The sequence below is a fragment of the Ovis canadensis genome, chromosome 19 (assembly GCF_042477335.2).
Source record: "Ovis canadensis isolate MfBH-ARS-UI-01 breed Bighorn chromosome 19, ARS-UI_OviCan_v2, whole genome shotgun sequence".
Classification (NCBI taxonomy): Eukaryota; Metazoa; Chordata; class Mammalia; order Artiodactyla; family Bovidae; genus Ovis; species Ovis canadensis.
In genome coordinates this window covers 57,671,146-57,685,377 of record NC_091263.1, presented here as the reverse complement: position 1 = coordinate 57,685,377, position 14,232 = coordinate 57,671,146, and the positions used below count along the sequence as shown (strand labels likewise).

The window sequence follows — 14,232 nt, the reverse complement described above, 5'->3', positions numbered from 1 at the left end:
CTACATTGAGGGGGAAAAGAGCAAATTACAGATGTTGCTTTTCGCAGGAAATGTAAAAAGCACAGTTATTCTGATGATTTTTTTATACTGTGAACTTTAAAGAACTTCCTCTTTTCATTGTCTTTGTAGAAGGGGGAAACGTTCTCATGATAAACACAAAGAGAAGGATGGATTTTTTTTTCCAGTAAGCAGATGTACAGTGGTTTCCCACAACAGAGCCATGTTGTTGCTGTGCATGGATGTTTTTCTAAAACACTGGCTTTTATTTCCAATATATATATTTAAGGCTAATCGCTTCTTTGTTGGTGAAAGCTATAATTTCATGAGGAATGAAGATGGGATAAATACCACTTGAAGCAATGTTTAATGCTATTCCAGGGTGACCTTAGGACACATTTTGAGTTTTGTGCTCCAGTTGTTGTCTGGTACATATATTGAATTCTTGGCTTAAGACAACTAGTTTGCATATTTTAGATCTTCCAGTTTAATTATTCTGTTACTAATTACTTTCTTTAATAAACTTTTGATTTTAGAATAATTTTAGATTTACAGAAAAAATAATGGCAGTGATAGTATAGAATTTCCGTATATGCCCTCATCCAGTTTCCCCTAATGTTAACATTTTATATGAGCATGATACATTTATATCAAAACTAAGAAATGAGCATTCACACATTACTATTAATTATAGTTTTATTCGGATTTCATTGGATGTTTCATTACTGTTGTTATTCTGTTCCAGGATCCAATCTAGAGTCCCATGTTTTATTTACTCTGTGTTCATTTTTTTATAATTAAATTTTTAAAGACCATCAAAATTTCACTTGCAAGAATAACATCTTAAGCATATGGCACTTTCCTGATATGTTTGTCTAATAAATACGTTTCCAAAATATCTTTGCAGAGATTGCCTTACAACATGTTTCCATGTTCTTCCGGTCAGAGCCAAAGTGGGAGGTGGTAGAACCATTGAAAGACATAGGTGAGAAACTGGTGTGCCCATTGTGTTAAAAAAGGATCACAGAACTGGGTTCTTTGTCATGCTTTCTTATAAGTATCCCAGAAAAGCTTTTATGCAGGTGAAATGCATAAGGAATGCAGGTGATGTCTTTTTTCGTCTGTTTCCATACTATTTGAGGATTCAGTCCTTAACTTTTATTAGTGAATGAATCTTGGTTGCAGACGCATCTGGGGATTTGGATGGTGGTAACTAAGTTTCGGAACCATCAATTCATTCCTCTCTTATCTTTTCCATTAAATCTAAACTGAAGTGCTGTTTTCCTTTTTCCATGAGTAATTTCTTTTATTTTTCAGTTTATTTTAGTGCAGCTTTTACCATTTCAGTATTACCAAACGGTTGCGTGCAGGTTCCTATATACCTATGAATAATGTTTCTGAACTTAATTTTTATTAATTATTTGGTCAGTAAAACAGAATCAGTTGATGTTAGATCATGTAGCTATAAACACATCTCCTTTTATGACAGGTTGGAGGATAAGGAAGAAATATTTCTTGATGAAGATTAAAAATCAGCCAAAGGAACGGCTAGTGTTAAGCTGGGTAAGCTAATTTTGTTTTGTTTTGCTTTAGACTAATTTCAGGGACTCCAGGTGGGTTTATGAAAAAGCAAGAGAACTAACAAGACAAAATTGTACTGTGCTGCCAAGAGATGTAAAGGGCCCCTTAGTCATACATCAAAGAGTCATTTTCAGTCACTTTGTTTATGCATATGGTAATATCAGTGTGACTACATTTCATCAGCTAGTAAATGTTTGGAAAGAAATACGAACAGCTTAAAATAGTTTTCTTGGACCTCTTTAGGACTGACACTTTGGCAGTTTTTTTTAAAAAAATGCTTGAGCATCATTTTTATTTTATCTATCACTTTGAGAGCTCTAGTGATACACTTGGTTAATAAAATTAGGTAACATTACAGTTAGGTGCTAGTATTTGTATGTTTATATACTCCAGAAAGGCCATGAGGCAACACAAATTACTGTGGTTTTCATCTTTGGTTTAGTAGTCATGTATTTGGACAGATTTTTTTTAAAAAGGAAAGGCTTGTAAGGAATTCTTCTTTTGAGGACCAAAACAGCACCCTGATATTTCCTCCCATGTTTGCAGGCTGACCTTGGTCCTGACAAGTATCTGTCAGATAAAGATTTTCAGTGTCTAATCAAACTTCTGCCTTCCTGTTTGGTGAGTACAAGTCCTTCTGTTACTCTTGATGCCGATGGCAGATTCACAATGTTTTCTTGTGGGTGGGTGGCGCTGAAAACACTCTCCAGGGTTGAGAATGGAGAGGTAGAGTGGATTTCTCTTCAGACTGGAAGTGCTCAGGGCTACTCCCACAGACCATCGGCCATTTAAATGACATTCATGACTTCCAGACCCCCCACAAAATGTGGTAATTTATTTAATTTTTTCTATTCATTTGGCCACGCCACATGGTATGCAGGATCCCTACCAGGGATCTCATCCACACTCCTTGCAGTGGAGACACAGAGTCGTGACCACTGGATTATCAGGGAACCCTGAAATATCGTTTTTATGTTTTAAGCAAATATCAGGGTAGGAAAGCACCCTCTTCTCTGAGCCTCTTGTTCCTGGTGAGGATGTTAATTATCAATGAGTTGAGAGATCTGTTTCCAGCCTGAGAAAGCAGAACTGATGCAAATTTAGATTAACCGGAAAAGGGAATCTAATCCAAGGCTTTCAGTGGTAAAAACCTCGTGAATGTCTTTCAAAAGATATGCAGATATTCTTAAGGAAAAGACTAACCTGGCCAGAGAAAATTGAGTTAGTGTTGATACTCGTTTTTTGAAGAGAATGTCTTGTCAAGCTAGCAAGACCAAGTGTTTAATGTGGTGCGATACCTGGCGGAGAAAAATACTGTGGTCTTTGAGTCTGATAGGTTGTGTCACACAGGCTGTGAGCGTGCAATCCTAAATCTTTTTTCTTGGATACGCTCTTTTGAAAAAGAAGATAATGCAAGCTAGTGGTGCATATTCATTGCAGAAAGTCGGAAAGCACAGATAGGCAAAAATAAAATAAAATTTGCCCATAATTGCAAGTAACCTGAAGTATGGGCCAAAGTGTCATGTTCAATTGTTACTTCTCTGGAATTTTATTTTATTTTATTTTATTTTTGGCTGCGCCTTGTGTCTTGCGGGCTCTTAGTTCCCCAAACAGGAATTGAATCAAGGCCACAGTAGTGAAAGCCCAGAATCCTAACCACTAGACCCACCAGGGAACTCTCTTACATGATTATTTTTGAAAAAAAATCATATAGATACTGTTCTAAAGCTTGATTTTTGTTGTTGTTAGTGGTATACCCATGAACATCTTTTGTTGTTAATAAATACAGTATAATACATCATTATTACTGACTGCATAAAATTATCATCGGCCATACCTCAGTTCACTCAGCTAATCCACTAGACGTGTGGATCACTTCTAGTTTTTTGCTTTTATTTTTTTAAAAAATGCCATGGTGAACAATTTTAGCTGAACATTTGTACCCATTCTTAGTTATTTTTATAAGATAACTAAAACTAATTAATAAGCAGTCATAGGGAAGTTTTATCAAACCCACTAGAGATTTTCTAGCTCCATCATTTCTCTTTTATTTACTGGTTGGCATTCTACTATAAGGAAGAGCTTCATGTTCTCTCTTTTTTATCTATTTATATCAGTATGAATTCCAAGGATTTTTATTTTATTCATTGGGTTTCTTTTTGAGGTGATGAAAATATTCTAAAATTAGGCTGTGCGATAGTCACACAGCTCTGAATATATTGAAAACCATTGAGTTGTATACTTTCAACAGGTGAGTTATATTGGGATGTGAATTGCATTTCAGTAAAGCCATGAAAATATCCCCAACAGTTGCTTTGTTGTGATGATCGGGAGGAGCTTCATGATCAGTTTTCTGTATTTCCCTGGGCACCCCCTTCCATCCCCCTGCCCATCCAATCCTCACACAATCCAGCTCCCAAGGGTTTAAATCTTCCTGATACTCCTTTGAGCTCAAGGCCATTGTGATACTTGAAGTCATTTAGTCCGTGTATCCACAATTCCAGGTCACATGAGGACTTTTCTTTCAGTCATTAAATAATTTGTCTTACTCCCCACCCTGCTTTGTTGACATCCATGTCTGCCTCTCAGGAGGGCAGTGTCACTCATCATATTGCACACTCCAGCAGAGGGACAGGAAGACGCATGCTCGCTGCTCTGGAAAAGGGCCAGACGCTGAGAGACGCTGCCATGGCTTGTTTTCTGGCTGTCACGCTCCCTGGCTTATCGCTAGACAGCAGTGTGGAGTGTTAGGCAGCCCTGTGAGGGGACACACATTGGTCCTGGTTCCCGCTTGGCTGCTCTAGAATTTGGCTTTTTTTTTTTTTTTTTTTTACCAAGTTACAGAGGCCGAATATTAAAACCACCTTTCCCAAAACTCAGACTTCCCCTTTCTTGCACCACACTTTTGCCTGAACTGTGAGACCACGTTAAAGCAGATACCTTCCCTTGGAGAGCTTAACTTGTAGTCACTTCGCTTAATCACTGTAGTTTACCTTGGTTCTCTCATCTAAAAAATGAGTTAGTAATTGATCATCTGATAACTTGAAAATACCACGTGTTCAGGGAATGTTCTGCATTTATGTGCAATTAAACTATCAAGCTGGCACTTGATTCTGTATAACCAGATCCTAGATCTAAAAGGAACCTAGATGCTGATGCAGATCAAATGTGAATTTCTTTTTTTTTTTGTTTTGGCAGCACCCTTACATCTATCGTGTTACCTTTGCCACAGCTAACGAATCCTCAGCATTGCTAATTAGAATGTTTAATGAAAAAGGAACCTTGAAGGACCTGATCTACAAGGTACTGGTGGTGCAAGTTCCTGGTCATCAAGAAGTTCTCAAGTCCCTTAAGAACCTGTTATTGATACTTGATCCCTAAGCTTCTAGAAGCTAGGCCCCGAGGATTTAATTTTAATTTTATTTGGAATTTATATTTATTTTAGCAATAGAAACTACCCAATTTGGCTAAAGAGCATTCCTTTACCCACATGAGGAAAGGTTGAGCATTTCATGATTATGTCCATTAGATTGTAGGCTGCTCTTAGGTCAGTTTTAAAGTTTAACTTTTTTTGTAAAGGGATACTGAGAAGCTTTACAAACAAACTCATAGAAAAAGAGATCCGATTTGTGGTTAACAGAGGTAGGAGAGGATATTTAAGGAAAATTAGATGAAGACAGTTAAAAGGGTAAGATGGATAAATACTAGAGGTGTAAAACACACCATAATAAATACCATTAACACGGCATGCTTGCTGAGTCACTTCAGCTGGGTCTGTTTCTGTGCTGCCTTGTGGACTGTAGCCCACCAGGCTCTTTTGTTCATGGGATTCTCTAGGCAGGAATACTGGAGTGGGTTGCCTTGCCTTCCTCCAGGGGATCTTCCCAACCCAGGGATCAAACCCATGTTTCTTATGTCTCCTGCGATGGCAAGCGGGCTCTTTACCACCAGTTCCACCTGGGAAACCCATAATTAACACTGCTATGTGTTGTTGGTTTTTGTTTTTGTTTTTTTAAAAGCAATACTGAAGAATTGTAACAGTATACAAGATTTGGGGGTCTGCTAAAGTGAAGACCAGGAACATCTTCACTGGACTAGAAAAAGGCTGGAACCCTGGTCAGCCTCTTTCTATTAACTGTGCAGGCTGCTGTGTTTAACAGCCCATGTCCTGCCAGCTGGACTCATCAGATGCCCGCAGCCTCTCAGTGTGTCCTGTCTGTTCAAGGAGGCCATGTGTGTGTGGAGTCCAACCCCGCTACTGCCTTCTTTTGTGCTCTTTGTTCCTTTCCAAAGGCAAAACCAAAAGACCCATTCCTGAAGAAGTACTGCAGCCCTAAGAAGGTTCAAGGCCTTGAACTCCAGCAGATAAAAACATATGGGCGGCAAGTATTAGAGGTAAGAGGTATCTGACTTTTAAGTTGCATTGGAATTTCACCCAGCATCACAGTATTCTTTTGGGAAAGTTTTCAGGCAATATCTAAAATAGTTGAAATTATCTGGTCACATACAAACTGGTGGCATTGTCATATTTTACCCCCAAAAGCAAATATTTGAGACTAAAGCAGTAATCTAGACCAACACAGTTCCAAAAGCTTAGCTATTGGAAATTCCTAAATTAGTGTGTGATTTTTAAGAACTTTATTGTGTGAATACCAAGTTTTGTGTTATTTCTGGTTGATTTATCTTTGTGCCAAGATTCTTGCTTTTGTTATATCCTATACGTAACCATATGGCCCCCTTACAGAAGTAAAACTAACGTGAAAAAGCCTTTCCCACATCACTCTCTAGAGCAGCAGTCACCAAACTTCTTGGATTACGCAATCCTATCAGTGAAAACAATTTAAGCATAAACACTCCCATGTTATATATGTTTAATTTATATACATATATATATATACTATTAGTAATGTAATTTGTCCAGTATAAGTTAAGAAAGAATGAGATTAAAATCAAAACAGACAGGAGACTTCTGTGGTGGTTCAGTGGTTAAAACTGTACTTCCAACTCAAGGGGTGGCAGGTTCGAACCCTGGTCTGGGAACTAAGATCCCAAATACCACGTGGCATGGCCAAAAAGTTAAAAAATAAATAAATGAAGAACAAAAACCAGAAAAGCTGTAATACTTTCTTCTGGTTCTCAATGGATCGTCCTGGGCACCTGCTTCAGCAGGGCACTGCTGTGGTTCACCAGGTCTTTTGCAGGGCTGTATCCAGGTGGCTCTGTCACTGGCTGAACCACTGTTGATGAAATGGCAACTGAAAAGTTTGCTTCTTTTTGTGGGAGGCTGTCATGTGTTTCTATTAATAAACAGCCAAATATATTCTGAGGTGAGACAGGACTAGAGATGTTTTCAGCTCAACCCCTCTTCCTGAATAATTGGCAGAAGCCCTGGCAGGATAGCTTTATTCATCTGTGCGGGAGGATCTTTGCCCTGAAGAGAGTTGGGATGTGGTGCTTAGGGAGAGAAAGTGCTTACAGTAGAGGCTTTTGGCATCAGAGCTGTTAACCTGAGCAGATACAGGCCGCTTCTCTGTTCTTTGGAAATGAGGGAGCTTGGCTTGGCGTGTCCACAGCTGGAAAGCACTCAGCGTCCGTCTCTTTTCCAAAGAAATGCACAGACATGTACTCTTTCTTTAGGAATCTCCCCAGTGACCAGTTAGGCCTTGTTTCAAAATATATTGACTGAAAAAGCAAAGTTTAAGCTTGTCTTGTATCGAATGAGTTGGAGGGGAGTGTAACCACTACATACTTTTCCATAGGTCCTAAAGTTTCTACATGACAAGGGATTCCCTTATGGGCATCTTCACGCTTCCAACGTGATGCTGGATGGGGATACCTGCCGGCTGCTGGACCTGGAGAATTCCTTGTTGGGCCTTCCTTCCTTCTACCGATCATATTTCTCACAGTTCAGGAAGATCAATGTAAGTTGATGAAAGTGATGAAACAACAGGCTTATTTTTAGGTGTAAGTTATCCCCATGGCAGGATGCATGATCTGTCCCTGTTAGAAATGTGTGCTAAGCAGGGATGGGTATGGTTGGGGCAGGCACGCCTGTTGGCCCTGTCTCTCCCACGGCACTGCTGTATCTGAGAGGTTGGTTGGGCAGGGCCAAGGAAGGGTAGAACCTCTGACCGCACCATCGTGAAGGGTAGGACCAAGACTTTTGGTCAAAACGATTCTTGTGAGCTTTTACAAAAGGCCTCGAGTGGTCACTACCAGTTGTGGGTGGGGTTGCCCCTGGGCCATGTTTCTTAGTGGAAGCCCAGGGCTAGGGATTCACAGAGCCAAAGCCCTCTGCTGTCTTTTCTTCTACAGACATTGGAGAGTGTGGACGTCCACTGCTTTGGCCACTTACTATATGAAATGACTTACGGACGACCGCCCGACTCAGTGCCTGTAGACTCCTTCCCTCCTGCGCCGTCCATGGCTGTGGGTCAGTATGGGGTTTGTAAGGGTCTCTGGGCCCTGGTCATGCTCGGAGCTTCTCGCCCCCTTTTCCAGAGTCCAGGGAAGGTCCAGAGGAAGTTACTGTGCTCCATAGCCAGGAAGTCTTACCAGGAAGTAGAAGTTGTGGGAGTAACTTTCTTAAATGTATTTCACTGAAAACTCAGATTGCTCATCTGTTTGTCAGGCTGTCTGAAATCTCAGGAGTCCTTCTGTAACATGCGTCAGAATTTGGGAAGCAAGAGGATGTGAAGAAAAGTATGGCTAGTGATAGGTCTAAGCAGAAGCTAGGAGCAGACAATGTGCACCCAATCTTGTGGACTCAGGCAGAGTCAGGAGGTATCCCAAGGCTGGAGGGGGACCTGCAAGGACAACCACAGGCTGGACACCCGGCAGAGGACAGCCCGCCAGGCCCAGATTAGGAAAGGCAGGCAGGAAACCCTGGATCCAGGAGTTCTCCCAGCATCACTGAGGGGCTTCTGTAGGAAGGAGGGATGTCAGGGCTGATGCAGAGTCACCCAGGGACCCTTTCCTCCCCTCGACAGCCAGCTCACAACCTCCTGGGGTGGGGGTGGGGGCGCAGGGCAGCTTTTGGAACATCGCGCCTTCCACGCATTCAGGTCAACCTCCACCAGTGTCTGTTTTGTGTCATGAGATGGTTCCAGAGAATAGGCCTCGAGACTACTTTGGGTTGAATTTGAACAGCTGAAATGGAACAGTGACCTGCAAGTAAAAAAAAAAAAGGAAGAAAATCTGGCTGTTTTTGTAAATAAAGTATATGGGAGGATGTACATAGTCTGTGTGCAAATATTATATACCAATTTGTATAAGAGACTTGAGCATCTGCAGATTTTGGGTATCTTTAGGGCTTCCCTGGTGGATCAGAGGCTAAAGCGTCTGCCTCCAATGCAGGAGACCTGGGTTCAGTCCTTGGGTCTGGAAGATCCCCTGGAGAAGGAAATGGCACCCCACTCCAGTATTCTTGCCTGGAGAATCCCATGGACGGAGGAGCCTGGAGAACTACAGTCCACGGGGTGGCAAAGAGTCGGACACGACTGAGCGACTTCACTTTCGCTTTCACTCACTTAGGGATGGAGAGGTTCCTGAACCAGTGTCCCAGGGAGACTGAGGGAAGACTGAATGTAATAAACGATAATTTTGCGAACTTGCTCCATATGAAATGTCTTTTTCATTTGTGATAATTATTTTTGGTATAACCAAGTACTATATTAAGTTTAGAAGTTTGCCTCAGTTTCCTTGGATGTATCTCTTTACATAAAGTAAGAATTCATTTGGATATGTGAAGAGTTAAATGTGTATATTTGTGTGGGTAAAAAGCATAATGTTAATAATAGTTATTTTTGAGTGGTCAAATTATGAATGGAAAAAAAAATCTGGCTGCTTTTGTTTACACCTTCCAAGGTGTTGGATGGTGAGATACCAACAGTTGGTGCTTCGTATGTTGCTTTTGACTAAAAAGCAGGCAAGCAGAGACGTGTCTTTCAAGTTCAGAATTTTACTCATGTATGGTGTTTACTTCTCTTTTAAGAGAGCAAACACATTTATGAATGATATCTTGAGTCCTTCCTCCAATTATCTGTGCAGTATACTTAGCTTTCTGTCAGCATGTGGTTCCTGAACCATTTTTATTTTTTTTGAGTCATCGGGAGTTGTTGGCATTGCCAGCAGCCCCCCTTCGCCCTCCACCCCCTGCCACCACGTATGCCATCTGTCTGTGCGTGAAGAGTTTTGACATTGTCCTGATGAGCCTGCAGACAGTTGTTGAGATGTGGTGTCAAACTTTTCATCACCAAGAGGGTTTGCCAGCACGTTCTGTGGAACTAAAATGTGTATCTGTTCATTTCAAGTGGCCGTGTTGGAGTCCACGCTGTCTTGTGAAGCCTGTAAAAATGGCATGCCCACCGTCTCCCGGCTCTTGCAGATGCCGTAAGTCAATCCCACGCCTTGGCTGTAACTTCCTAACCGTGTCGAGCCCCGGACCACTGGCCCAAGCGTCCAGTCCCAGTAGAGACTCATCTGCGGTCCCCGCAGAGTCCGTGTGGCCTGCTTGCCAGTGGCCACTTGCCACGTGACACCCTGACCTTTCCTCGTGGCCTCTGCGCACTGTAGTCTGACTGCTCTGTCTTCACACCCATGCCGTCTTCACGTGTGTCTTCATGTGTCTCTCTCCCTGTCCACGCAGGCATTGTGTGCGTGGACACACGGCAGCCCCCCATTTGGGAAGTACTGAAGGGGGCAACCCTGTTTCCGTTCATCGCACGGCCCACAGTGGTGGCTGCTTCACTAGGCGCTAGTCAGGCAGGGTCTGGCCTCCAGGCGGAGGGCTGCCTGGCTTCGGCCTCCCCTGCACCTGTTTATTCATTTGCTCCCTCGGTAGCGTATGTCTGATGTCTGACATGTCCCAGGCCCTATGCTGGGGCTTAGAGATGAATGGTCGGTTGAGGCGGGTCGCATAGTGCTCTGGGGTCTTTTTTAAGGTGCATGTTCTGCTCCTTCACGGAAAGACAGCAGGATGGTTCAGAAGCATGTGTCTGAGTTTAGACAGACCTGGGTGTGGGCACAGCTTTAGCGCTTTCCCCAGGTGACCTTGGGCAGGTTTCCTAACCTCGGGAAGCTGAGTTTCCTCATCTATAAATGGGGATGATAATAGTCTCCACCTCAGAGTGCTGGTGGGAGGATTTATTGAGATGATTCCTCATACAGGCCCAGTTACTTAAGAAGTGCTTATTAAATGATAGTTATGCAGCTTCTATTTTGTGCTCTGACATGTACCCAGTGCCCTGTGAGCAGGTGTATTCGGGAAACAATTACATGAGGAAATGAAGCAGGACAGCTTGAAGTACATACAACCCGAGTTCGGGGGAGGCGGTGATAACTTCAGATTCCTTGTGTTCCAGTGGGTCTGTTCCAGTCCGAGGCCCTGGGGAGGATGTGCTGTACAGAGCAGCCCAAGCCCCTGCCCCGTGGATGTGACTTTTCAATGTTTCACTGATGCTGGGGCATCCCTCTGTGAACCAGGCACAATCAGCAGCAGTGCCAACGTGGGAAAATTATTGTAGTCGTTTTCACCATTCACTTGTAGAACACATCCCCTTGTAGTTAGGAAACAGCCTCTATCCATGTCAGTTTACTTGGGTTTGCATTTGCACCCCCTGCTTCAAAGCACTTACATTTTCCTCCCAGCCTTCCAGTTCTAAAGTGAATCCAATTTTTTTTTTTTTCTTCACTAAAGTCCTTCTTTCCTGTGGGCTTCAGCCTGGGATAGCATTTAGCGAGGTGTGAATTCTGCTCAGTTAAAAATGTGTTGTCTGGGAAGTAAGTGGACCCCTTGGCCTTGAAGGGGAGAGTTTTGTCTCCACCTCTAGGCCGCCCTGGGAGCGCTGTGGGGAAAAGTTAACCCTGTCTCTTCTACTTGAGATGTAGTTACCCTTTTTCAAAAAGGGGAGCAGTTCAAGGAAAGACTTATGCCAAACCATTTGAGCAGTGCCCAAACAACCATTTAGTCAGAACAGTTCAGAATTCCTCACACTATTCTTTTTAATGGCATACTTTGAAGGAGAGAATTGATATTCTCCAAAAGCTGCCATTTCTTCTTAAGAGAGCATGAGAAGCACTACTTTTCCTTAAAAGATTATTTTCTCTCGTTGGATTCCAATCAAAACAATTCCTTTTTACTTACTCACACATTTTTATTATATTGAGCTTTAGAATAAATTTTATCCTCCTCTGGGACCAAAAAAAAAAGGAAAATCGATCATTCTGTTTAGAAATATCTGCTGCATATTATTAATTGCAGTATAAATAATGGGCTTCCGTGGTGGCTCAGGTGTAAAGAATCTGCCTGCAGTCCTGGGGCCCCAGGTATGGAAGGAAATGGCAACCAGTCCAGTATTTTTGCCTGGGAAATCCCATGGACAGAGCCTGGTGGGCTACAGTCCATAAGGCCACAGAGTTGGGACAAGTCTGAGTGACTAACACTTTGACTTTTCATAACCATAATAAGTAACTTGCAAATTTCTTTTCAAAATGCAAATTAATTTACATGAGAAGACTGTTGGCCCTCAGTGGGGAAGTCACGGTCACTACAAAGCTGACCCAGCCCTCCTGCTGAGCTCGGAAATAATGGGGAGTTGGGGTTTCTGGAGGTCACTGTGGGTGGCCTGGAAACTCCTTTGAGTTTATTGATAAACCTGAGGCGATAGGTTAGACCGGGGCTGGGGGGTGAAGTGGCGGTTGGGGGGAACTTGATGGGCTAAAAATGTCTCATTCTGCTCTGGTTCTGTTCTGAAAGTACACCTTGTTTAAGAAAGATATTTCTGTTTCTTTTCTTTACAGATTATTCAGTGATGTTCTGCTCACGACTTCTGAAAAACCACAGTTTAAGGTAAAACAAATTAGTTTTTTATTCAATAAAGAGAAGATACAATATTTATAATAATGTGGAGTGGGAAAACACATACTTAAGAGTGTTTTTATCGATTTTGGGGGGACCTAAGTGAGGACAGTAGCTGGGGGACAGCCTCCCTCACAGCTCTAAGGAAAGACTGTGAAGAGGCAGGGGAGCAGACAGGATATATATGGACTTTTTGCTGGAAAAACCCCTTGTATTCAAGCATAAAAAGATGCTGCTAATCACAAAAGACAGACATCTCCAGTTAATGATTTTAATCGCTTTTTTTTTGTATGAAAGATGCGGAAATCTGGGGCCATTGGAATTCTCCTTGGTGTGAGACAGACATCTCCAGTTAATGATTTTAATTGCTTTTTTTGTGTGAAAGATGCGGGAATCTGGGGCTGTTGAAATTCTCCTTCGGTGTGGTGCGCACCTGAACTCTCTAGGATCTGCTTTCCTGTTTTTCTCCACCCTGAGTTCTTACACCCCCAACCCCCAGGGGTGGGCAGTTGCAGTGGGTTGCAGCTTAATCCTCGAGGAAGAGGAATGGCCAGCAACATCCTTCGTTTCACATAAAGAAAAATTGAAAATAATCTAAATGTTTTACAATCTTGAAGTAGTTTAATAATTTACAGTATGTGGATTGAGTGTGTTTTATCTAATGAAAGTGAAATTTACAAAGACATTCTAGCAGCATGGAAGGTGATTATTGTTTGGGCTAAGGGAGGAAAGCAGAATATAAAATACAGTGTGTAGGAACTTCCCTGGCGGTCCATCGGTTATGGGTCTGCACTTCCAATGCACGGGCACAGGTTCGATCCCTGGCTGGGAAATTAAGATCCCACGTCCTGCGTGGTATGGCCAAAAAAAAAAAAAATAGTGTGAAAAAATGCTTCTGTCTAGAATAAGGACTGGAAGCAAGTATCCTGGGAAGTAGCCAGGCTATGCAGTGTTGTGGAAACAGTAGGAGATTTAGAGCTCCCCAAAACCAAGTTGTTGCCTTACTTTACTTTGGTGATAGCCTCTAATCACCTCCCAAAGGTTCCATGACATTTGACTCTTTGGACCAGGTCAGTTTTTACTGCTGGGGCTGCACTGTGCATTGTGGGATGTTGAGCAGCACCCTGGCCTGTGACCCCACTAGAGGGGAGTGGTACTCCCTGTCCACCTCCACATTGTGTGGCAATCAAAACTTCCTCCAGACGTTGCCAGCTGTCCCCTAGAGAGGGGAGGAGGGCAAGATCACCCCCATTTGAAAGCCGCTGATGTATGGGCAAAGACCTGTTCTGTGGGTCTATGTTTACTCGTGTAGAGTTGGTGAGTAAAACTGTTTACTCGTGTAGAGTTGGTGAGTAAAACCTGACTGCTGTCAGTGGACAACTGAGATGATCCAGAACACGTAGTACAGGGCTGGGCCCCGCTCAGCGCTCACTTTTAGCATTGTTTTGGATAGTAGTGTGTTGCGAGTATGCTCAGTCATGTCTGACTCTTTGCAACCATTTGGACTGGAGCTTTCTAGACCCCTCTGTCCATGGGATTTCCAAGGCTAGAATACTGGAGTGGGTTGCCACTTCCTTCTCCAGGGGATCTTCCTGACCCAGGGATTGAGGCTGCGTCTCCTGCATTGCAGGCAGATTCTTTACCACTGAGCCAAAGGAAGACCTTTGGGTGGTAGAATGAAGGGTAATTCTCTTTCTCCTTTCTACAGTCCCCCCAAACCCATAATCTTACAATGAAATTAAATTTACTGGGGAAAAAGAAAACACCAAACAAGGTGGTGTCTGAAGATTTTATAG

At 42.7% G+C, this 14,232-nt stretch overlaps 1 protein-coding gene across 11 annotated transcripts in view; it reads left to right on the top strand.

The window, feature by feature from the left end:
* The window catches only part of PXK (PX domain containing serine/threonine kinase like), an 82,828-nt gene that overhangs the window by 47,231 nt on the left and 21,365 nt on the right, over nt 1–14,232 (top strand). For all 11 annotated transcript variants that reach the window (XM_069560516.1, XM_069560514.1, XM_069560524.1 and 8 more), the window contains exons 5-13: nt 905–982; nt 1,487–1,560; nt 2,125–2,199; nt 4,777–4,881; nt 5,872–5,973; nt 7,338–7,499; nt 7,894–8,011; nt 9,891–9,969; nt 12,379–12,427. In XM_069560516.1, coding sequence (XP_069416617.1) covers nt 905–982; nt 1,487–1,560; nt 2,125–2,199; nt 4,777–4,881; nt 5,872–5,973; nt 7,338–7,499; nt 7,894–8,011; nt 9,891–9,969; nt 12,379–12,427 — 842 coding nt within the window. The remainder of the gene's footprint in view (nt 1–904; nt 983–1,486; nt 1,561–2,124; nt 2,200–4,776; nt 4,882–5,871; nt 5,974–7,337; nt 7,500–7,893; nt 8,012–9,890; nt 9,970–12,378; nt 12,428–14,232) is intronic.